This window comes from Numenius arquata, chromosome 1, assembly GCF_964106895.1.
Source record: "Numenius arquata chromosome 1, bNumArq3.hap1.1, whole genome shotgun sequence".
In the NCBI taxonomy this organism is placed as follows: domain Eukaryota; kingdom Metazoa; phylum Chordata; class Aves; order Charadriiformes; family Scolopacidae; genus Numenius; species Numenius arquata.
This window is the reverse complement of record NC_133576.1, coordinates 119,532,537-119,558,956: the sequence shown is the minus strand read 5'-3', so window position 1 is coordinate 119,558,956 and position 26,420 is coordinate 119,532,537. Positions and strand designations below refer to the sequence as shown.

General features: G+C 40.3%; 1 protein-coding gene across 3 annotated transcripts in view; it reads right to left on the bottom strand.

The window, feature by feature from the left end:
* Positions 1 to 26,420, bottom strand: part of ATP8A2 (ATPase phospholipid transporting 8A2) — a 341,299-nt gene that overhangs the window by 191,348 nt on the left and 123,531 nt on the right. For all 3 annotated transcript variants that reach the window (XM_074153982.1, XM_074153972.1, XM_074153990.1), the window contains one exon: positions 13,938 to 14,110. In XM_074153982.1, coding sequence (XP_074010083.1) covers positions 13,938 to 14,110 — 173 coding nt within the window. The remainder of the gene's footprint in view (positions 1 to 13,937; positions 14,111 to 26,420) is intronic.

Here is a 26,420-nt window from a genome sequence, read left to right as displayed (position 1 = left end):
AGCAGAGAATCCAATAGTACAGCTGCTTTCTATTTATAAAAAATTAGAGCCAAACACATATATACCAACTCTGATTTTATGAAATGGTTGCTGCTTTCACCAGTTTTAAGGATACTCATTGGGGGATGGGAAGGAGAAGAGCACGCAAAGGTCCCACAAATATTCCTCTACAGAGCCAAGACATGCACTCATCTGATCCCTGGGCAGCGATCTCAATGTTATCACAGTTCAGGCTTGGACATACTCATATCACTAAGGCACTGTTCAGTCATTCCATCTCCTGGACAAAATCACTGACCCACAGTTCCAAGAGACCCATCACACAACTCAGACTGGATCTGGATGACCTGTTTGCACATCCCAGTACCAAGACATATTAAAATACCTCACTTGCAGGATGAGGAATGTAGAGGCAGAAAGTTTCAGAGAAACTTCGCACTGACTTAGACACTGAATATACCATGTGCAACAATGACCCTCCACCATTCAAGTACAGACAGTTCTGAGCTTAACACTTCACCAGATGAAAGACTAAAGCTAGGCAAGAGACCACAGAGAAGTGAGCTCCAGCAACTGGTTTTATATACATACCAGAACAGCCTTTCTTCAACTGCAAAGAAGTACTTCTGACCTTCCAGCCTCCATAGAGGCTGCCAAATCCTGCCTCTCCACTAAGGATGATCAGTTTTTCAGCCAGCAACCTCTGAATGCTCAGCACATGCTTCTGAAGAACAAGATGCTGTTTTGCAGAAAGGTAAGCATTTGATTTCTCAAACAGATGTCTTCATCCCACCTGCATCCAGTTAGTAGCTTGTCTTCCTTTTGAGATGCTAATTCACTTATGTCACAAGTTTTTGTTTACATTTTTTTTTGTTCTTCCTTACTAGGGCCCATAACTAATAGCTCTTTCAAGATCAAATGTAGGCAAATAACCACAGGTAACGTCCTACACAGGTTTAGAAGCTCTGATCAAAGAGGTCCCTGTAGGAACTTAAGATTCTGTGTGTCGTACACAAAAGGTATATGCAGGGCATAAATAAACCAATACTAGAAATAGACAAAGACAGCATATTTTATAGAGTGAGACACTTGAGAGAAGACCTGTGAGATGAAGCAACGTAAAAGACTAAGTATGTGTTGTGACATGGAAAACAGTAAGAGAAGGGGGATATGAAAGAGTAAGATTAAAAAAAGATTATAATTTTCAATGCTTATCACTGCATCATCTATTCTGGACACTATGGGAGACGCAAGTAAAAGAGTAGAAGAAAACTTAAGGCAATGCAGATGCCAAAAGGAGATATCAAAGCAGTCTTCCCAGAATATGGTGGAGCTATTTAAACCTGATTTCTTCAGAGAAAGCACAAGAAAAGCCTAAGGGTGAATGCAGAATCCAGGTTTTCACTATTTTAAGTCTGGTGTTCAGAACACTGACTTCTCTTAAGCTGCATGGTAGTTCGACTACAGCAGAAAATTAGTTTTTCCTCAATTTTTAGAGTGTATCTTTGCAAGCACAGGTATTCCTCACACATTTATTAGCTTGCCTTTTCTTAGAAGTATGAAGGAGAATTAGTGGCACGGAGACAAAGATTTTTTCTTTTTTGAAGGATGAGTTGAGTATTGCTCTGCATAAGCAGGTGAGCATCACTTACAGAGAAATGTTAGCAAATAACAGACTGCAATACATAAGAGATCCTGCAAAGAACTATTTCTGCTGTCTTTGGGCAACTGTGCAAAGGGAAGTCTAAATCCCCCAAAAGCTATTTTGCTAAACCGCTTCCAACTGGGCAGCCTTTATTGCCCTGAAGAATAGGGGGAATTTACTCACCCAGTTAAAGCAAAGGCAAGTCTATAGATCTTGCCACATTTCGATAACCAGATTGATAACCAGATTATTGGACGAGGGAAAGGCTGTTGATATTGTATACCTGGACTTTCGAAAAGCATTCGGTACTGTCCCCCATACAATTCTCGTGGAAAAACTGGCTTCACACGGCCTGGATGAGCATACGATCCGCTAGGTCAAGCACTGGCTGACTGGAAGGTCCCAAAGAGTGGTGCTCAATGGATTTAAATCCAGCTGGCAGCCAGTCACGAGTGGTGTGCCTCAGGGCTCAGTGTTAGGACCATTTCTGTTTAATGTCTTTATTGATGATCTCGACAAGGACATAGGGTGTATCATCAGCAAGTTCGCAGATGACACCAAGTTAAGCAGGAGTGTTGATTCCCAGGAGGATAGGGAAGCTCTACAGAGAAACTTAGATAGATTGGATCATTGGGCCAACATCAATGGTATGAGTTTCAACAAGGGCAAGTGCCAGGTTCTGCACTTGGGCCACAATAACCCCAAGCAGCGCTACAGGCTTGGGGAAGTGTGGCTGGAAAGCTGCCTGGAAGAAAGAGACCTGGGGGTTCTAATTGACAAGCGGCTGAATATGAGCTGGCAGTGTGCCCAGGTGGCCAAGAAAGCCAACGGCATCCTGGCTTGTATTAGAAATAGCATGACCAGCAGAAGTAAGGAGGTGATTGTGCCCCTGTAATCAGCACTGGTGAGGCCACACCTTGAGTATTGTGTCCAGTTTTGGGCACCTCAATACAAGAGAGATATCGAGGTGCTGGAGCGAGTGCAGAGGAGGGCAACGAAGCTGGTGAAGGGCCTGGAAAACAAATCATATGAAGAGCGGTTGAAGGAGCTGGGACTGTTTAGTATGAGGAAGAGGAGGCTGAGGGGAGACCTCATCACTCTCTACATCTACTTGAAAGGACACTGTAGAGAGGTTGGTGCTGGTCTCTTCGCACAGGTAATTAATGACAGAACGAGAGGGAATGGCTTCAAGCTCCAACAGGGTAGGTTTAGACTGAACATTAGGAAAGAATTTTTCACAGAAAGAGTGGTCGGGCATTGGAATAGGCTGCCCAGGGAGGTGGTTGAGTCACCATCCCTGGATGTGTTTAAGAGCCATTTAGATGTGGTATTGGGGGATATGGTATAGGGAAGAACTTTGTAGAGTAGGGTAAATGGTTGGACTCGATCCCAAAGGTCTCTTCCAACCTAGACGATTCTATGATTCTATGATTTCATGGACATAAGCATGCCCCAAAAAATGTATAACCCACTGGAGCCAGTGCCTCTTCACCTTTCTGCTCATGTGAATAAACCCGAAGAGTTTGCTTCCTATTCTAGTTTGTTGAATGAAGTCAGATTTACTACATTTCCCTCAAGTTTTGTTTTTAATTACTGTGACTTCAGAGACAAGAAAAGCAGAGAAAGAAGTCTAAGCCTAGTCATTTGATTCAGTGCAAGGTCAGATTCATTCCTCCCCCTCTACTTTGCCCTGCTGAGGCCCCATCTGGAGTACTGTGTCCAGTTCTGGGCTCCCCAGTTCAAAAAGGACAGGCAACTGCTGGAGAGGGTACAGCAAAGGGCTACAAAGATGATTAGGGGCCTAGAACACCTCTCTTATGAGAAAAGGCTGAGGGAACTGGGTCTTTTTAGTCTGGAGAAGAGAAAACTGAGGGGGGATCTGATCAACACCTATAAATACTTAAAGGGTGGGCATCAAGAGGAAGGGGCCAGTCTTTTTTCAGTGGTGCCCAGTGACAGGACAAGAGGTAACAGGCACAAACTTGCACATAGGAAGTTCCACCTAAACATGAGGAGGAACTTCTTTACTTTGAGGGTGACAGAGAACTGGAATAGGCTGCCCAGGGAGGTGGTGGAGTCTCCTTCTCTGGAGACATTCAAAACCCGCCTGGACAAGTTCCTGTGCAACCTGCTCTAGGTTGATCTGCTTTCGCAGCGGGGTTAGACTAGATGATCTCCCTTCGAACCCCATATCGTTCTGTGATTCTTCCAAGTATCCAGTATGGATTCAGCTATGCTTCTACTGAACTCCAGTCAGCTTCCACCAACACTAAGCACTTTTGGAAACTTGAACCAGAGACATTTTACAAGTTCAGTGTCCCACATATTACTACAGTGCACTAAAGCCCAGGGTTCTCATCAAGTTAATTCCCTGCAGTACAAAGAAGCTTACAGAACAGACTGATCCTGCCTCTGTAGTTTTTTATATCCAGTACTTTTAACAATGGAAAATACAATATTTAAGCTGGTCCTGGGGATACAGCACAAGACTTAACTGGATTTTATGAAAAGAGCAGTATCACAGTGGTTTTGAGTGTCTTGTTTCTGAATGCAGTGCAGCACCACACATTCTTTAGAAGCCCTCATCTTCTTTACATTCATGCATCTGAATATTAGTGAAACTCAAATATTTAATTTGGAAAACAAAAATATTTCAATAAAAGCAATGAGTATCCTCAAATTCTCTCCTATGAAAAGTTCTGATATCTTTTCCAACTACTCAATATTCAGACAAGAAAATTGAACAGTAAGCAATGATCAAGATGAGTAGAGTTATCTATTCCCTCCTGGCATTCTCCAAACTGCTGGAGGGACACAAAAACGGAAAAATATTTTCTTGTAGTGCACCTTGGCGAGTAAGGAATTAAAGATAATTTCTATGCAGTCAGAAGCCTTTACAAACCAGTTGCAGTTGCAAGGTTACATAAAGGCACCAGACTCCTGGCCTCCATCCAGGCTGATGGACCACCAGGGAATTCCTTAAGACGAACCATTCAGTCACTCCCTGGCAAGCGACATACTGTTCCAGGAACTCAGGAAAACGGTATTTGGTGCAACACGCATGAAGAAATAAGAGGACTATGCTAAGAGTCTAATTGTGCCAGAATACCTAAACAGGAGAACCAGAGTGTCTGACACAAACTTTGGTTTGGGTGGAAGCTTTAGCTGAGACAGGACAGTCAGCTGCAGTTAGCATATGTGCTTCACCACGTTAACAAGCTGTTCTAACCACATACAGAAGTATATATACCTAAGAATGCTTTTGTGCACCCTGTCAGAGACCACATATTACATATGACATAAGACAGCTTGAAAGAGCTCAAACGTTTTGCTGACAGCCAAGTTACAAAGTTAATTTATAACTGCACTGGTAAATTGGAGGGACTTGGGTAAGTCCAGGGTCAACATGCACCATTGCCCAACTGTAAGGAAAACACCAGCAAAAACAACCCATAACCACCAAACAAACTCCCCTCTCCCCCCCAAAAAAACCCAAACCCTACAAATTTTGTTTAAAGACAGTTGAGATAACATTTGTGTTTCCGTAACTATTTTTACAAGCCAGAAGGCTAAAACCAAGGCTCACCAATAGAGCTAGGTTTCACAAGCAGGACCTTGCTGTAGGACCTCTGGGTTAAAACCTGGCAACCTTTAGCGTTCACACTGACCCTCACTACAGCTTTGAATAGAAGCAAAGAGTATCATATTCAACAGACAAAGCAGGGGGAATTTCAGTGAGAAGAAAGTGATTTTCAAGTTGGAACTTGGCCAGAATATAGGGGTTAACACACTAACACTTGTGGAAAGAAAAATATACCAGTACTATGAATTTCTCATGGAACAGAAGGAATTCCAAACCACAGTTTTATCTTTCTTCTAAAATAGCATACGTTCCAGCAGCGTAGTGTTTTCTCATGTGCAGTATCTATGGAATGTTTATTTTCCAAGTTGGGAAGTGTAGTGCTAAACATAGCATTGCTGGCTGCTCCTGCTCAGAAACTGAAAAGACTGGTAGCAATTTGGAGAGGGTACTGCAGTGCAGTGAAGAAATTGATACCAATAGCATTTGGAACTGTTTGTGAGAGTTATCGCACCATAGCTCAACACAGAAATTTCACCTGCATTTTATGAAATACATCAAGTGAATTAATAAGATTCTGGTCACCTAAGGACTAGGCTCACAATGCACAAAGGTAATAAATTATTTTTAAATTAATTTGGGTAAACAGGACTTGGAGGATAAACTGGTTAGTTTTTATCGGGACATACAGAGCTTTTACTACAATTGTTTCTAAAGAAAAATAAAAAAGCCAGTTGCTTTTAGCTGTATTCATGCCTTTCCTCCAACTTTTTCCAAATACATACTGATAAGTTAATTTGTTAGTTAAGAATGGTTACAGAAATAGGAAGTTCAGGTGAATGCAGTAAAATATTTCAGAAAAATTTTTCATTCATAATCAGTTACAGGCATGAGAAGTCACTCAGTTCGACATCCAGTATAAAAACAAACCCAACACTAAAACAGGTACCTGATCTGAAGCATTCAAATTCCAAAAACACAACATAGATTTTCTCAATTAACTAAGTATTTTTCATTAATAACTTCCAAGAAACAAATATTTTGCCAAATTGTGAGTAACAATGGAAACTGGAGTAGTGGTTCAACTTGGAGATTACCTTGCCTGAATTATTTCCTCATCTCCAATACACAACAAGAAAAATAATTTTAAGTATAGTCATGGTCACAATAATGGGATGATATTAAGCAAAATAGTTGTTCGGCCATGTAGCAGGAATGATTTAAGTTCAGGCTGTCAGGTAACTGAAAGAGAGAAAGAGCGACACATGCTTCACCTGTGTCATTTAAAAACCAAACAATACCAGTCAAAAGAGTATCTTAAGTAGTTTTTTAATGCAAACAACAATAGTCCTAGGAAAGCAAATAAGTGATTCACAGATGTTTCTGACCTGATAAGCAGGTATTTCCTTATGAGAGGACTACTCTGAGTCTGGAATGTTTACCTTAGTTTGTGCATCTAATCAATACAGCAATGTTTTGGAGAAACATTAACACACTTAGAACTGGAGTCAAGTCTTTGCTTCTTGGGTTCTCAGTTGACCGGACAAGTGACTGGAACCAACAGTAATTATTTTGTTCCTTTTAAACACTAGCTATGTGTTTGAATGATTTAAACTAGTGAGAGTAAAGCTCAGGAACTGTCATAGCTCAGGACACTGATTAACAAGAACAAACAGAAGGCAGAACGTTCAGGCGAAACTCACACTGTCACTGAAAGGGCAAGACAAGTACCAAAATTTTTTAAGATCAGCCTTCTCAAAGTTTGCCTATATTGGCTTCCCAACACAGACTTGGCGGCATTTTGCAAGTTTACTAGCTCTTGCAAAGCAGCCAATAAGCTTTTAGGAAGAGTGATCATAAGACAAAGTCCCAAGATTGCTTTACACATACCTACATCCACACTGGACAGTTTAGGCAATCATTTCTAATTATCTGTGAGTATTCTTTATTCAAGAGTGCAGAGAGCACCACGTCATGCTGCAACCCCGAACCTCCCTCCCACTTCAATTATCTACAAACATTAAAGCTGCCAGAACAGTTCTTCCCTCGTGGTTTTCAAAGTCATAAGATGAATACTGCTGTCATGAGTTGTCAGAAATAGAACAAGAGAATGAACATTGATAATTTGGTAGGTGACAGATGACAGAAAACATAGGATGTACATACAGGAAGATGCAACACATCCATAATTTTCCTTGGGACTGATGTTTGAATTGGTTTGCATGATCTTAATCAGAATTATGCTGCAATTTTCTGTCTCAAGAAAGGGGATCTTCTCAAATGAAAGCCAACAAGACCCTTCTTTGATTTAATAAATACATTCTGATCTACAGCACAGAATAATCACTGTCAAAAACTAACACCAGCAACAATATGAGACTTAGGGGGATAAATATTTAAGAGGTATTCCAGACGTTCATTTTATGAGCTATATTATTGATGTCTCCTCCAAACGATGATGGAAGACCAGAAACATCCAAGCTATGTATGGCCTTACAAGTCAGAGTGCTGAGACAACTTTCTTCGTCTCCTCATATCTCTCCTCATTACCTAGCTGACAAAGTGACACTAACAATTAGCAATAGGTACTCTTCACAGGCTGCTTTCTTCCTTCCCTTCTCCCACTTTCTGCTTTCAAGTCATTAAATCCCTTCCCTTTCAACACCTGAGCAGACACACTCTAGTCAAAGGGTATGTTCATTTCAGAACATTTAGTGTCTGTTCTCAGTGATGTTCGTGGGCTCCTGTCCTCACCTCACCCACTCTGCATACTGTTTGAAATAACACCACAAGTGTGGAAACAGTCAGGGGGTTCTGTTGTTCTTGGGAGGTTGTTTAAAAAACATGCATTTTCTGACCACATTTACTTCTTTCCTCAGTTTCTAACCATTATTCACTACAGCTCCATGATTGCCCAAGGCACTGAAAGCAACAATTTATGTCATTATCACCTAACAAAGTAAGTTGGTGAGGACGGGCAGAAGTCGTGCAGTCAACACTCAGATACTGAGCAACAACTGCAAACGGCACACCCTTCATACCTAAAAACTACCAAAATCATACTGATGTGGTAGCCCTGAAAGGCTCAGTGCAAATAGCAGACAGTCCATAGAAATAGCTGTTGCTGGATTTCCTCAATTTCTGTTCACGCTGCACCACTTGATAGATCTCTGCAGAACAGGACATCTGATAAAAGCAAGGCAGAAAAGTAGTGAGATTGTACAGAAACTGAGACATTTTTCTTAGTGTTCCTATTGCCTGAACTTTGTCCCAAGCCAAAACCCAGCAACAAGATAAAATCTCAGAAAAAATAAATTGTTCAAAGCAGACATTTTGATATATTTTACTAATAGAGCAGGCTGATGAAGTCATCATAACTTCATTGAATTCCCCATGGCTATACCAAAGTTCACCAGCACAACATAAACAGCAGAAGCAGACGAATATTGCATTGAAAAAACCACACATCACAATGGAGGGGAGGTGTTCTAATAGAGATGGTCTTGTACAGCGAGTAGATGAAAAGAAGAGGCTGGTCAAAGCAACTTCATTATCTTTGAGCAGAACGTACATCATCAGATCCAGTGAAGCATCAGTGTCTTTTTAGAGGGACAGGGTAGAACAACAGAATTTCCCTGTACAAGCAACTTCTCACAACTTGCTGTGAAATAGCTAAATAAAACCAGCCTCTGCTCCAAATTATACATAGTGGGTGTTTGAAGTGAGTGATTACCATCCAAACACTGCATACCAGCTGATCTCCATTTAGGAATACAGAAGTTCCAAACAGCAGTACTGAAAAGTCAGACAAGGGTGGTGGTGTGTTTCTTTTGCTAGAAAGTCCCAAACCCTCTCCTATAAGGGCGTCAACTCACTGTTCTCTCAGTTGAAAAGGGCTGCAGGATCCCAGTACAAAAGCTCAGTTTAACGTTCTTGCTCTGCAGATACGTGTGCAGAAATAGTAATACTCCACTCAAAAAACCATCCCAGCACCATCACCTCATGCAGTATTGCAGAAATGGCCAATAATATAAGCAAGAAAAACCACCCTGAGGCAGCCCAGCAAGTGATGTGGTCCCAGCCTCATGCCACTTATCTTTCTGGAGATGCCTCCCTCATTGTGCGTACATCTAAGAGAAATTAAAGGAAGGACTACTTCTGCTGTCCCAACAATTATTTGCTAATACTGAAGTACTTATAAACTGCTTGGAATGATTTAATCTGTAAAATGCCAATGAGTTGCTTCTTCCTAATGCGAGTCTTGTTAATATGGCATTAAACTCATACAAAGGCAGGATCACTGCCACCTACAGAAAAGTTCTACTCAACAAGAAAAAAAATCATTCCCAAAACAAAGTAATAGAAAAGTATTTCTGAAACACCACATATTTCAATTCAAGGCAGGCTCTTCAGTAGAGAAATAAATACGCTACTGTAACATGCAAGTTAGTACTTCTCTGCTACTTATATGTTCACAGCCAAACACAGCAACCTGCTGTACAAAATAGCTTTCTGAGAGGTATAAACACTAGATTAATGATAAAACTCCATTTTTTTATTAAAAACCCCCTCACTTATACCTAAGCCTTAACATTTTGCTGCTGTCACAAAACATCAATAAAACCAGGTCCTTTAAAGGAATATTTGAAAACCTGAGACAGGCAATCAACAGCTCAGATCTCATAAATGAAGTCATGAGTTCAACTGCCTTCCAAACAACATTTACCACCACCGAAAAGCAAGTTTTGCTTGCTCTTCACATACCGACATCCCAGTCAACGTGCGGGAAGATAATAACATTTATCAGTCTCTGGAAAGACTTTTAACAAACAAGGCTTTTTCTTAAAGAATTGTTTGGTTTGATTTTGCAAGCTTTGAAGTCTCCTGAGGGGTGTATTTTCCTCCACTGTGCCAGTGGCCTGTTAGAGACACTAACTGTGGAAGACTTAACCGCATCAGAAGATACCATCTCTCCCTCTTAATGCAAAGTGGGGCCAGGTTTAGTACAGTTTCATTTTAAGAGATTACCCCTGAGAATCAAGTTCAACTACAGTTTATGCCTAAAGCCCAGCAAATGAATATACAGTGTATCTTAAGTGTATTTTTAAAAAAATAATCTTTGAATGACAAATGCAGCTGAAACTCCCCAGAGAACATGAAAATGTTGTAGTATATTTATGAAATATCAAGTCCCACAAATTTAAGCTACGTTGAGAACAGCAACACAACTCCTCCTACAGTGGTTAAACATCACACCACTAAGTTTTAAGACCCAGATTCCCCTCCCAATTAACATTTTGGTTTGAAGACTAACTCTAATTTGAAATTTCCTCTTGCTATACCAACTACATTTTAAAACTTTTTCCTGTGAAGTTTAAGTGCACTGTCTTATTTGACATGCAAAGTACTATTTAAAACAGCCCAGAGCAGAGAAAAAAAAAAATATGTTTTTCTTTCTTCAATATCAAGCACCTGGCAAGTAAATGGAAGGTTCCTGCAAAGCCTTAAAGGCTATTAAAGGCATTCCTCTTTCTCCCTGGGGATTTTAAACTCAGTTATTTTTATTCCTCTTTTTAAGGCTATGAAATTACATCATCTTTTCCCCTTTGATTTACACTTCACAGTATTTTTTCCTGCATTGTTCCTCAATTTGCTAATTCACTAATAATTAAAACTGTTGTTGGCTTGGTCATGAAATAATGGGAAACATCCAGTATCACACATCTCTCTGAAAAACAGGACATTGGTTATTTACATATATTAATGTAGTATAACTTTAATAATTTCCAATATATGATTTGTTTCAGCTACACAAGTCTTTGACCTACCTTGTCAAATCTTTGAGAAGTAAACCAACAAACTGCCTTAGAAGGATCTCTCTATTGAAGCATTGCCATAGAGAATGAAAGTAAGAATTTTCTATTTGCTCAACGTTTGTTAACTTCCCCGCAAATACAACAGTGTAAGTCTACAACATGAGGTTAATTCCCTTCCTGGGCACTTGGTGCTCTCTAAGCTGAAGGTAACTTTGCACAAAGAAGAGAATACTGACCTTCTTACAGGCCCTACATCTGAACCTGTTGCATTCAGGAGAAGACTGCTGCAATTGTGTGAGCCCCCTCTTGTAGAACATCCTTGTTCACTCCCACGAAACAGCTCTAAAGTGAGACACCTCCCCATCTCATGCTCTCTCCCCCTAAGCCCCACCTCCCCCTCCAAATATAAAAGCAATCAGCAGCAGCAAAAAGAAAAAAATTGCTATTAAAGAAATGATTTGGGAAAGTCATTGCAATTGACAACTATTTAGGACAGGACTTGAGAGAAGGACAAAGAGCACTGGCTGGAATAAATAATACATTTGTCCCCAGTCATAGGATCCTAGAATCACTGAGGTTGGAAGAGACTGCAGGAAATCAGTCCAACGCCCCTGGCTAAAGCAGGGTCAGGCAGAGCAGGTTGTCCAGCACCATGCCATCCAATTGGGTTTTCCATATCTCTAGGAAAAGAGACTCCACAACCTCTCTGGGAACCCATTCCAGTGTTCAACCTTCACCATAAAATAGTGGGGTTTTTTTGTCTTCAGATGGACATTCATCTGTTTTAATTTATTTGTTGCATCTTGTCCTGTCACTAAGCACTACAGAGAAGATCGTGGCTCCCTCTTCTTCATTCACTCCTATTACATATTTATACAAATCACGAAGAATGCCTCCGAGCCTTCTCTTCTCTAAGCTGAAGAGTCCCAGCTCTCAGCCTCTCCTCATATGAAAGATGCTCCAGTCCCTTAATCATCTTCATAGCCCTACATTGAACTCTCTCCATTAAACCTGTTTGTATCTTATACTGAGGTCCCAGAACTGCACACAGTACTCCAGATGCAACCTCACCAGTGGTGAGTAAAAAAGGATCACTTCCCTCAACCTGCTGGCAATGCTCTTCATACTGCAGCCCAGGATGCTGCTGGCCTTTTATTTTGCAGCTAGGGTGCATTGCTGGCTCACAGTCACCTTGTCCACCAGGACCCCAAGATCTATCTGGTTAGAGGTGCTTTCTAGCCTGTCAACCCCCAGTGTTTACTGGTGCACAGAGCTAATAACTCCCCAGGTACAGGACTTGGCATTTCCCCTTCTTGAGCTTCATGAGAATTCTCTCTCCTCAGTTCACCCTGCCAAGGTCTCTCAGAGTGGCAGCACAACCATCTGGTTTAACACCTACTCCTCTCAGTCTTGTATCATCTGTAAACCTGAGGGCATACTCCATCTGATCATCAGGTCATTAATGAAGACGCTGAAGACATAGCCCCAGTATCGCGCCCTGCAGTACAGCAGTCCAAGAGTCCCAACACTTGGAAAGAAACTAGTCAAGAGATGAAAAAAGCCAATGGATTCATCTCTACTTCAGGTGCATGGACTGGAAATCACTTTTCCCATGCAATATTTGTATGCTAGAGTGCTCCTATAAAAAGATAATTAAGACTGCAAAACAGTAGTAAAAGGACTCCATATAGTCATTCCCCACAAAGCAGGTCTTGCCTCTAGGATGCAGGTAAAAATTCCTGTCCATCTAAAACAACAATCCCTTCTAGGTCACAGTTCTCCCCAAATATCAGCAACGAGCACAAACACACATGCATAGACATACATACAGTCCTCAAAGCTGCATAATCTTTCAGAGTTAAAAATGACACAGTCTTTCTGCTATCCAAGAAGTAAAGCAGGCCAGCTTTTGTTTTTCATTTTCTTGTGCCTCTTATTTCTTTCTTTCTGAAGTAGTCATGACATGGGACCACATCTGTGTATGGCTAAATTCATAAGCAAGTGGTAGTCTAACATTTAAAATAGGGCAAATTGCACGGCGACACACATTCTTGCATAGCATACATAACTGATAAGTCAAGACGGCTTCAATTTATCCAGAGACCTTCTCTAGAGCTGAATTGAACAGTCACACAAACTTCTTGCTGCCCAATTCCTATAGCTTACAAAAGAATACATCCATACCACTCTTCCTCAGTGTCTACCATAATCAAGCAATCAGGCATAATCTTTTCTCATGATGTTTCATCATTTTATAAAAGAGATTGGACTCAGTTGGGACTGACTGTGGCAGAGGGAATTGCGTTATTTGATTTTAGGCACTTAATTTTAGTGAAGGAACTGCTTCCTTCTCCGTAGGAGCAGGAAAGGAGCTACTACCCTAAGTAGTCTTGTAAGTACGCTGGAAAACAACTTCCAAGAACTAGCAGAATTCTACCACCAGGAGGGAACATGCAGCTGATTGAATGCTCACCTCGAAGGTGTGCAAGCTCTGCTGCTGCACTGTAGAGCATCCCCATAGGACAGAAAGAACTGAAATCTTAAACTTTGTTGGCTTGTCAGTCAGCCTTAGGAACACTTTCACAAACCTGTCTGTGGTATAAGAAGAATACCTCTCTACAGTCCCCCCTACTCCTCCCAACAAAGCCCCATTTCATAATAGCTCCAGAACAGAGAAATAAATATTATGAAGTGGCCCACCACTGCAGCTTGCCTCCTCCTGAGTATCACACTATTTATCATAGAATTGTCTAGCTTGAAGGGACCTTTAAGATAATCCCCTACTTCTATATTTTCTGTAAGCACTACAAATATGAAAGGAAAGTTAACTTACTAGGTAAAGTTTCACAGGCTTCATGCTCATTTTGTTACCAGAAAGAGTTCTGGGATTTCTTACCTGCAACAAATGACCGCTTTGCAGGAGAGCGCCAAGTCCAGAAAGCTCTGCCTGACTTCAAATGAAAGGGCATACTTCAGTGTGTGGCCATCAATAATCAAAGCAATGTCGTTTTCCTTGCCCAGCGACTCCCCCAGATTGGTACAGTGTTGAGTCAGAGAGGCTCTTGTTGCCTGAAAAATAAACAGAAAGAAATCATTTTTCTTCCTAATATAAGAGAACTGCACTACTACAGCAAGGCATCTCTGGACTACGCAACAGAGCACAGTATACACACACCTGAATTAGTACTGACATGAGATAGTGTTTTAACAGGACCTTGTGCAGACATATAAGTTTGGTTCAAAAAAAAAAAAAAAATCAGCAAAAGCTACATCTGCTTGCATAGGAACGTGTGCCTTGTTTCAGCACAAACTCCGGCATCTCCACCACACACCCCTGCATGACATGTGCCCACAGTAGTTGTGATATATCCTCTTCAACTGCAGGGCAGGTATAACCTAATGCCTTTCATGGATTTTGACACCATTCAAAGTAGTACTATTTATTCAAACAGTATTCACTACCCTAGAAACATTTTCACTGACAGCTGCTGCTGGGAGAAAAAGTAAATAAATCAGATGTTCATGTTTCACTGTCATCCCAAATATTTCAACCCTCCTACCGCAGTGAAATTCATGCTTAAAGCAGTCTGCTCCATTCCCATGCAGGTTAGTTTAACTATCAGTTCCAGCTGAGTTAACCACTGCTAAATGGTTCAAGAAGTTACTCATGACCTGAACTGTACACACACTTTTTGACAGAGAAGGTCTTGACGCACAGGACATAGGATGGCAGAATATTAAAAGCAAAGACTCCAGAACCAGTCAGACACTGCCTTCAGGTGACAAGTGATCCCTAACTGCTGGATTATATAATTAAAAAAAAAAAAGTTTGTTTTAGCAAATCCTCACCCAATTTCCAGTCTAGTGTTCTCTCCCACTCAAACCAACCAAAAAAAGAAGAAAATGCACTCCCACCCATCTTAACTGTGTAATTTCCGATAACTCTTCTAAACTAAGTATCACAGATGCTTCTGCTGATACGCATTTAAAGGTTTTGTGATCTGTTTGCATTGGTTTAAGCAAAATAATACTACTTCTTTATATACAAACAAGAAAAAAAACACTAGAACAGAGTTATAGCCGTCAGAAATGACAGCATGATATTTATGCCTCATTGCAACCCATTCATAGTTTTATAGATCCAGATTTCTCCAGAGATTTGCAAAGCCACAAAGCATTACCAAGTGCTGGATTTCCCATTTGCACCTCCAGTTCAACAGACAGATGTTATAAAAAAAAAAAAAGAAGAGAAAAACTAAAGGTAGCCAAACTAGTTACTCTGGACTACACACCTGCTGTTCACGAGGAACAGATTACCTCAATGTGTACCAATTCTGGTTCTGTGGCTTCTTAATTTCTTAATCTAAGCTTTCATAAGCTGTTTCTGTGCACTCTAAAGAACAGAAATATCATACCAAGGTGAGGTTTTTCTGTGAATAAAATGATGGGAAACTCCTCTGACCTGGGTGCTTGCAGGGCTGTTTCTCACTTTTTTCCCTCCTCACCGTCTGTGCAGCATTTTGTCCTTTCCTAAACAGGCCATCATTTAAAGGTGCCATCATCTGTGCCCTGCAGAACCAGCCATGTCACGCATGGGGCAGCCCTGGCCTCTCCTCACCAAGGCCCCTGCAGCCCCCAACACCTTGCCACAGACACCCAGAAGAGCCAACCGGATGGGCACTACTACAGTCCCCAGAGAAGCTGAGGTAAATCAATTCAGAGTGTCAAACAAATGGAAACCGAGAGCTACTCCGCAGTCCAAGAGGAAGAACCACAGGCATTGCTTCTGCCTTACAGGAAACGACCTCTCCCACACCCGCCCTTTTTTCCCCCCCTTATTACCACACTTCACCCACTAACCCAAATTCTCATGTCCACTAGAGGCCAAGCACCAATAAAGTTAAGGCTACTCAGATGCTAAAGCCAGTCGGTGTTTCCCAGCACCCCAACAGCCCTGATGGTCCCATAAGCCACCATTGCAGCTCTGGCATCTTGTACTGCAGCCCTCAGGAGGGCTGGATTCTGAACACAACATTGTCTTCTGTTCCTCTCCCTTTCCCCTCTGCTCGGGTTTTGGTGGCAGAGTTCTAATGAGGCTGCAATAGCAATATTCACCCTAGCTAAAGGCACCCTGATCACAGCCGTCAGCAGCCACAACCAGTCCAAACTTCACTTCCATCAGTGTACAGCAGGACCATCTCAAACACTTTGGACTTTGACCATTCTAATAATGTTTTACCGAAATAACCAGCAACAAAAGTGCTACCTTTCTGTTGATTTGTTTTGCAAAGATTTCTACTATAGGATTACATCAATGATCTTCAAATGCCCACGTTCCTAAGGTAATGGTAAAGGATTTTTTTTCCCTTTATCTTTTTATTTCCAGCTCAAATAACAATCACCTTGTTTCAGAGAAGTACACTAGCTTCCCCAATTAAATAATTATTTAACTTTAGACATGTTTTCCATGCGTAAGAGTGAACTTGATCTGAGTTCTGTCAAGACAGCCAGCCACTGCAGTACACCCAGCACCAAGATTGAGTGCACTGCGGGGGCTAGAGGCTACATATTTTTGCTTGCCTTGAATCATGTTTCTCATAAAACTTGATAAATATGTTCAAATCTGAAATGTATAACAAAACTGCTAAACATGGCAACATTTCCAGCCATCTGCTATGTAAAGTTCTTAAGTTCACCTAGATCAGTTTTACACAAAGCGAGTAAAATAATAGACAAAAATAGCTATACTCAAACCAGACTACAGCTATGGCCAAAAGCAACCAGAAAGAGTGCAAGAACACACCAAGCATATACCAGCACTCCCAGAAGAGCCTCTGGGCCCCCGCAGTTGGCAGCTCAGGGACCTCCTGAGCCAGGGGCAAGGTCTGTTATGGGAGAGGCCTTGATTCCCAGTTACCACGAAGTAATCAAGTAGATCAAAAAGTTAACAAGGGGAAAGAAGTCACCTCTCCTCTAAAGCAGGATGCAGAACAGCTTGTAGGCAAGAAACACTGGAAATAAAAAGAATTCTGGGTGGTGAAGAAGTTGAGGACACAACAGCAGCCAAGACAACATTTCTGAGTGGAAGAGGGGGATCAGGTAGCCTGAACAATTGAGTTTTCCTGGGCCAAACAGGCAGGAGGAGAATCAGGCCACTTTCACACAAAGGGGAGCAAAAAAGGAAAAGAAAAAACTCATAAGGGGGGAAGTTGCTTTGCAATTTCTTTTCTCTTGGCTCTCTCATTGGTATGGCAGTCAAACCAAACTCACCCCGATTTAACAAGGAACTAGCCCCCAACTGGAGGCAAATTTACAGATTAAGACAATAACTACATACTGATGCAGGGAAAACAAAAGTACATCTTGAGGGAATAAAGCTGTTTTATCTACTTCAACACTACTATGTAGTGACAACATTCACAGAAATCCCAAGGATGGCGTAAGGGACACAGTTTGGGAAATGTCATCAGTAAGATAATTTTAACACAAGAAGCCTTGTCCCTGGAATCTTAGAGTGTCGTTTGTTTTTCTTTATTGCTTCCTCTGTCTTGCTCAAAACTTTTTCTTGCTCTCAAGTGCAGAATTTCCCCCAATCCATCTCCCAAATCCACCCACAGGATTAAAAACTTCTCTGACTGTTTCAAACCAAGGGAGGCAGTCCCTGCCCTTATCCCCTGCCTATAGCCCTCCTGGCACTTCAGAGGAAACATCCGTATTTCCCTGTTGCTGCTTCACCTGACCCGAAGGAAGGTGAAAGGCTGGGCCCAACTGCTCCCTTCTGCAGAAGCAGAGGAGAACCTGGGGGCAAGTTCAGGAGGGTTATTCAATATCCATCATCTGTTGCCCCAAAGGAAAAGCCACACGGCAAGAGGATGACTTACAAAAGGTGAAGTTCCTCATCAGATGAGATTACTAGTCTCTCCATAGCTTATTATTATGGCCACACATAAACCTCATCCAATTCATGCCCTTGTCACTGAACTTACTCATCTTACATACAAGATGTCACAGAATTAGTAACAGGGTTAGTAATACCTCAAAGCTATAAATCAAGGATTACAAGTCAGGTACTCATTTAAACAGCATTTTGTAAAGCTCTCAATATAGTCTTCCATATGCATGGCTAATTTACAACTTAATAGCTTATACAGTTTTTAAAAAAGCACTAATTATTTCTGTTTCTTTCAACTCCTTACAAATGCTATGTTTTGAAAAAGAAAAAAACTACTGCTCCTGTAGGCCAGTGCAATTAAGCAAGAGAAACTATCCCTAAATCTCACTGGGTATATAATAAAGACTTCCTAAGAAAGCAGATGAACAAACATTTGGAAACCACGGGGAGCTATATCCTTCCTTGAGCAACTCATTACTAATAACTAGAGTAGAAATCTCTACTTTGATACCTAGCTTTTACTTTGCGTTTGACATCAAGGGGTAAGTTTCAAGCTAGAATAAATCAATCCTTTACTAGAACAAGCATGACGGAGCAGAAATCAATAGTAGTCCTAAGAAAGTATCTGAATAAACTCAGACCTGTGGAATATCCCTGCCATTTTTACTGAGTACCCATCAAGAGTAAATAGAAAGATCTCAGAAGTTTTGACAAAAATAGAATATTACAAGCACTTCACGTATCCATAATAAAGTTAGGTTTTCCCTTCTTCAAGATTTCCTTTAGATACACAGAACATTCAGCTGCTCTGGAGAAGTCTGGAGAGGTGCCTGCCAATCAGACCTTATTGTACTGGCTTATCAGATCAAGTTCCACCAAATATTAAAAATGCAGATACAGTTTTACTTAAAAGTCAGAACATGCATCAACTGAAAAGTCCATCGGTTTAGCAGCTCTGATTCAGTGGGCTAGTTGAACAAACACAGATACTTTATTAGCCAGTAGAGGACATATGCACACACTTAAGCTGTCTTGTTGCATCACAGCAACATTATCAGTTCAATTAGAGCATCACAAGAGCTTAAGAATCCATTCGTACAAGACCCCCAAGTAAATCAAAGCTTCAGAGAACAAACATTAAAATAGGATCAGATCGCAATAGATTGCAAAATGTCAACCACAGAGCTCAAACTGAAGAAGCTAAGGAAATTAGGTTTTCTTTTATTTTTGTTCTACTTACGCACATTTGACATAGTTGGAGTTGAATCTAAAGATATCAACAATTCTGATTTACACAAATGCATTTAAGGGTTAATGTTGTTATGGTTTCTATGCTGCAGTTAAAATCAAGACAGGAGTATATTCCATAAGAAACCTATGCCATCTGCTTTTCCTGTTTGTTTTCCCATTTCCATTTTAACAAGTTACAACCACAAATACAAACCTTGAGCAGATCATTTACTTATATTACTGTCTTAAAACAAGCTTTCAGATTTTTGTTTTGTGTATTCATAGTTTCCATCCAGAACATTGAGTAACATTATTAATAGACTATTATAAATCTCCATAGCAGAATATAATTTGTTGACAGGCAGAAAATGAAAACATCCTGAAGCAGAGTTTGTGTGGTCTTCTCCCTGGACTGTACTCTCAGGATCTTTAACAAGCATTTTAATAGCATGTTGGTATACTCTCACTTTCTAAAGCCTCACAAAAGCACCCTGCTATGCCCAGCTTTCTATTTAAATAACAAAACTGACATAAACAAATTCTGGGATTTCCCAAGCTATTATTTTGTAGTTTAACTAGCAAATACTGGTAATTTTCATATGATGGTTAGAGGGAATTTGGAAGTCAATGCAATCAGAATTAAGTTAAATCAAAAGGTCTGCCGACTTCACTGAAAACAAGAGTTGACTCCTCATGGTGTAATAAAAACATTATTCCATAGGCTATATAACAAGACCTTAAGGGTTGTGGGATTTTTTTTTGTTACCTTTGGGTTTTTTGTTTTGGGGTTGGTTTTTTCTTGTCTTTGGGGTTTTTTTTGTTTGGGTTTTTTTGCTGTTGGTGGTTTTTTTTGTTTAACAGCAGCACACCATAGTGCCTATTCCCTCGCACAAGAGCTGAGGAAGTTTGTATGCTACAGCAAGGAGTGTTAGTGTGTGAGGCAATTTGGTATCCACTACAGAACAACAGTATCAGATACTTGCCAAGGAAGAAAAATCAGTAGGACTTGCAAAAACTTTCAGTGCAAAAGTCTTCTACGGGATAACAGCCATTCCCTACATTTATCTTATGAACAAGCTGATACCCAGAGAAGAAATGGACAATTGCTCTAAGATGATCAGCTCCAAATTTCTTCCCTTTCCTCCCCTGCTTTCCCTGGAAAGGCTCAAAGTCACTGAAACGATAGCAGCAGAAAGAAATAAAGCTTTATTTATGCAGTAACCACACTCCTCTTTCATTCTAAGCATAGAGTGGTGATACACGGTCCACAAGGCAAAAGGGCTTAGGAAGAAAACTCAACAAATAGCACCATGTAGACAAGAAGCTTCTCTTTAGCTAAAGAGAACTACTCACCCCTGGATCTGTGACCTCCGAGACACACATGCTCATTATGTTCTGGCTTTCTCAGGCATCTACATTACCCACACCCGTCTTGCATGGTCTTTCCTCCATGGTCTTTCCTCCATCACAGAAGAGCTAAAGTGATCCTCACAGAACAAGCTCCCACAGTAAGAGATGTTAAACTAACACTTACATTAGTTTAACTATAAGCTAAGTCAACTACATATACTACTTGTTGCTATATTTATCATAAATTTAGCAAGTACTTCTAGCTACAGCAGTTCAAAGACTTTTCCAACTTAACTTCTTCCATCATCCTATAAATCATTTCCAAACCACCAAGTCTGTAAGATGATATAAATTATCCAATCTACTAACTCATTGTTCTGGAGTACAGTGAAGTGCCAGCTCAATCTATTTTACCAATCCAAGAATTTACTTTTTATGGCTTCCGCTGTTTCCTTCCTAGGTATGGATAATGTGAATAATCACATGTAACAATTCTTTTACTATGCTGAAAAAAGTGGCTTCAACTAAAATACCAGCTATGCCCCCTGCCCCCCCAGTGTGAAACGAACAATCTTCCAAGGATTACTTCAGAAAAGCGAGGACTTCATTGCATAACCCCATCCAAGATAACACTTGCCAGCCCTACTTCATGGGAAATGTTCCATTGTATCTTAACTGCAACTTAGAAGCTTCACCACATGTTGGGTGAAATCTTCCACTTCAAATTGTCTAGTTGCTGTACCTGAGGGATCTGTAAGGACATCTGGCAGAAACAAATTTATAGGAGAATAGGGATAATGAACATAAGGGCAAGACAAACTAATGTTTAAACCAAAGCTGGTGAAACACGATACAAGTATTTAGAGCAACACCTGTTGGGCAGAAGAGTCACTGGAAGTGCTTTCCACAATAAATAGCACATGTGCAAGTGCTAACCTTGAAACCTCTCTTGAAACCAAGGAAGAAATACCACTTTATTTCCAGAACAGATACCCACTTTTACCAGTCTTCCAAGTTTTGCACGAAACTCAAATGAGGACTGCAAACAACTTCAATTTCTGAAAGCAGACAGGCAACTTCCAAAGACCTAGTTATAAGCAAGGGTGCAAAGTGCATTGCCACAAAGCCTAGTAAAGACAACTTCTTGTGCACAGAAAGAAGTCAACTGCAGGATTTGTTCACTGGGTTCCTCTGCTCCCCCTCTTTTGTGACTTCCTACAACTTATCTTCAAACAGCTGATTCTTTAACTGCTTCTGCATACTTTTAGAGTTAGATTGTGGTTGCAAATACAAATTCAAACATAGTAGTGCTTGCTAGGTACAGTGTCACCTGCTTACATAAAACTGATCCAAAAGCCATTATGTGTGGCCAATTAAATGGAAATGCAAAAAATCAGTAGGATTGGAAATACTTAGTTGTTAATATTTGGATATGCATGGCCTAATACAATCAACAATGCAATTACACAGACCACCATGTTCTACTCACAAAAATTTTCAGACAAGCATTTGCATACTTTCTCAACAATTAGGGTGTTCTTAAGACTGTCCACAAAACTACCTTGGCTTTCTTCTACCCTTAAAGCTGTGTCACAATGCCAAAAATAATTAAACTTGACAGTGGAACAGACATTAGTCTGACCACCTGGCTACACAGCACAACAGATGAGGCAGTATGTGTTGAATAGAGTAGACTATATTCCTTTGTCATACTTTCCTGCCTTTCGCCTTTTTCACCACAGCTAACACTTAACTCCCACATTCAGCTTGTGACCTACCTACTCTTTTTCTGTTTCCCATCTTTTGTTTACATGGTTGAGCAATCCTGTGCAATAATAGGATCTTGAGTCTTTACTTTTCAACTGTATCTGATTTCTCTCAGGCCATTCTCTAAAGAAATCACTTGAAAACCTAATCCAAAAATCCCAACAGGCACAGGGAGCCTCACAGCTTGTTAGCTTCTGAAAACTCATTTGGCTGCTAAGCAATATTCAGCCAAGGATTATCCCTCTTCAACTAAAGACTTTCCCATTTAAAGTCAACTTCCAAACTGGTTTTTGAATACACCCAGCTTCAAAGCATCTTGCAGACAGTGACCAGCAGATTACAAACCACCACACTAAGATGAGAATTCAAGACAGAGTGCTCACATTTATTAACATCCTTCATGCAGAAGGACAAAGTGCTGTTCTTTAGGTAAGAACTATTTAGCTACTTATGGTGAAATACAATGAAGTTACCTCTAAAACGCAACGCATCCGCTCTGTAACACCAATACACATTTCCAAAGAACCTTAAGCTTGCTCAGCACTAAAAACCTTTAAGAAAGTACTGTTGAAAGATTTATTTTTTTAACAGATTGCTAATGACGTAGCCCCAGATCTTCTCCATCATCTCTCGATAAATGAAAAATTACTCAAAGAAATTTGCTATTTCTGTTGTATATGAGATTAAGATTTGTTGCTAATTCTTCTTGAACTTTCTGGGGTCTTTGCACAAGAGATGACAATGCAAAGGGGCAAGAAAGAAACCCAGAATTTTACTTTAAAATACTGCAGCAGTATTCAGATCCGGAGATATAAGAATGTGCAACAGTTAACCTACAGTTCCACTCACATGGTCCAACTCTTGTTCACATCCAGAGGATTTGATTCAGGGTGTGACAATGTGAGAAGCGTACCCAGGAGATAACACATCATGATTTTTGTTTTCAAAGTTGTTCTGCCACTGAACTTAAAGTGTTTGGCTCTACATACTTTTTTGTTCCTTCTGCTGAAGCTATAAAGCTGTAAGGAGTTCTTGCTTCCAGACCTTTCAGTCCATATGTACTATCAGACCCTCTTGTGTAGTTGCAGGGGAAATCAGGTGAGGAACATACTGATTAAATCAGCTTTGCCATAGAAAAGCCAACAAATGTACATAGCATTAGATGAGGGCTGCTGCACAGCTCGATCAAGTAATGCAGGACTAGTCCTCTCGTTACCTATTTGAGTGTGAACAATAGAAGGCTGCCTAAAATCAGAAAAAACCCATCTTTCTATATCTTCTTTTAGAAGACGTGAGGATAAAGGAGTCGAAAAGCAGGAATGTGTTATCAAGGGCTCATACAAGTTCTGAATCATGAGAGACTTTGAGGTGTCTCACAAGATGAATGTATCTGAAGGAACAGCAGTAATATTGGTGCCTATGATCTATGGGAATTATGGCAGAAGAGTCAATAGGAGAAATTAGACTAAAATGACTCTAAGAAAAGAAACTTATACACCAAAATATCTCAATAATATGCAAAGAGACTAACTACACAGCTCCATATGAAAACCCATCATCTGTAACGTTCCTGTAAAGTCAAAAGCAGAAATATTAGCAGTGAGGCTGTTTTGGTTTTTAGCTAACTAAAACAGTGTTATAAAGAGATACCTCTGAAAATTACACATTTCTAAAACCCACTTTTAAGAGTCTGTCCGTTCCTTCACAAGAACGGAATACAAGGACATTCCTCAGTTCCAGAGCCAGAAGAACATTTGAAAGCTAAAGAGTCCATATCTATGAATACTTTGCTACTTCGCATTTCAAAAGAAATGCTACCCCCATCTCCCACTTTAGGAAGCCTAGAATACTTCAAAAATATATGATTCACTTCAAATTCAACCTGTGCACACAAAACTACTCAACAAATGGATCATGGGAGAAGATCAGCTGACTACTTTCAGTTTACTCTTTTCAGTAAGATAAAATTTTAACAACAAAAAAACCCACCACCCAGGCTCATCAACAGCTGTCGCTCGGTATTACTGCAGTGCTCAGCCTGTGTCACTTGCTGATTTGAAGACATACAGGCACTATGTAAGCACGCTAATGACACTTCACACTGATAAACACTAACTTGATCTTGTAAGTCCCACCCCCCCACTTGACATCACCACTTTGAAAAAAACCTCCAAAGAAAGGCTGAAAGGTATAACTGTCCCCTATTCCATTTCTAATATAAAATTACCATGACTGACAAAACTTGAGGCTGACCATTTAATCCCAGATTCCTCTGACCAGGAGTGCCAAAATAATTTAAAATTCTCAGAGTCTAGTGAGAGTAGGAGCTTGTATGTACAGTAACTGTGAAACACTATTCTAAACCATTTCTGCAGGTACCAGATAGAAAGCCTGCAGTTTCTAAGTTATTCCCAACAAGATTCCTCAACAAAGTCCCTGGAAACTTCAATTTAATTCTGAGTAGTATGAATAGATAATTTTTCCAAAAGATGTTACTAAGGTCATCATCTGACTTCCCACAAGACTCCGTAAAAGTTGATAAAGCCACTCTAAGCATTTCTCTTACCGAAGTATTTAGTAAGCTCAGATACCAGAGTTACACACCAACAACCCCAGCAACATGTCATCTGCTCATCACAACCTATTTATGGGAATAAGTTCACTGTAACATTAATAGAACTACAATATATAAAACATTAAGTGAATATTGTTATACAGTAAGTGCAAATATTACTAAAAGTCTAAGGCAAGACAAGAACCGATTCCTAAAACTTGTCAAACAACTGTCACTGCTTCTACACAGCAGTACTTGTATCATCGTTTTTCTTGATGAATATGGTCTCCTACCATGCCAAGAAAAATATCATATGGAGGACCCAGAGATAATAGATGGCCTCACTCAGATCATTTTCATAGCTTTGAATCTAACTTTGCCTGAAATTCCTTCACCATAAGCCAAGTAATCTAAAACGTCTATATACAAAGAGTCCTTAATCTGCATAGCAAATCTCAGGTTATCACACACAGACCAAATCCTGCCTTCAAAAATTAGATAAACAGATCATATCAGCACTTTTATGTCTCCAGTGGCAGCTGAAAGTCCAGATGAATTGGACCATCAAGAGCTATAACAAGAGCTGTAGATAATTACTCAAGGATGTTTTCAGTTCTGTAACAAACTGATTATACAGCAGCCAGGGAATTTGGTAAATAGGGAAGAGAGCATACCCTGAAGGAACCTCTGTTCTGTCAGCAGTACATTTATCTCCAAGCATGTTCCATGTAGTTTAAAAAGAAAATGAAAAGGCTCTTTTGCAAGCTTTGTTTTTTTCTGTGATCAAACAATCTCCAAATATGCCAGTCAGGTATACCAACTCAAAGACATATGCTGTATAAAGCTTGTAGGTAGTTAGAGATCACTGTGAAGCACAGCACCAAACAGCTGACCACTTGAAAAGTACATGGTTGAGTGTTCAAGTCAAACAATACAGAATGCCAGATGGCTGCATGCTAAAGGTAAGGCTCACAGTGAAGGGAAGTGGTGTCTTCATTAAGGACTATGCAAGAAGTTCCCCTGCAACCCTTGAGCTGGGGGCTCAGGTGGGAGAGGGAGAGGAGAAGTAGGAGAAAAGACAGGCTTTTTCCAAATGAAGTAAAACTGATTTGTTCAAGATATCACTAATCCATCATCTCCTGGTTTGCAGATTAAGTATCATGGCAGTGTGTGCTGCCAGAAGTGGCAGCCCTAGCATTTTAGCATTTTGAAATAAAACCTCCAATTTCCTGCAACAGTACTTTACCCTCACGTTAGAGACAGACAATAACCATGGGAGCGGCATCTTCAAAATGCCAACCTTCACTGTAAAGCCTCACTAAAATATGAGACTTATTTCTTAGAAATTAAGAAAAGTGACAAAAGTGTCAGCATTCTCAGCCTAAAGAACTGCATCTTAAGTGGTCACTGAGTGCAACATGACTTGCAAAGGCACCATCTTGAAAGACACGAGCCTTTTGCAACCCTTCTTTGAGTTCTCAGAGGGCAAAGCTTGCAGCATAAGAAACAACTGCAGAAAACAACTGCAGTCAAAGGGACAATTCATCATCATCACACATTCTTCAAATGCTATGAAAGACAATGCC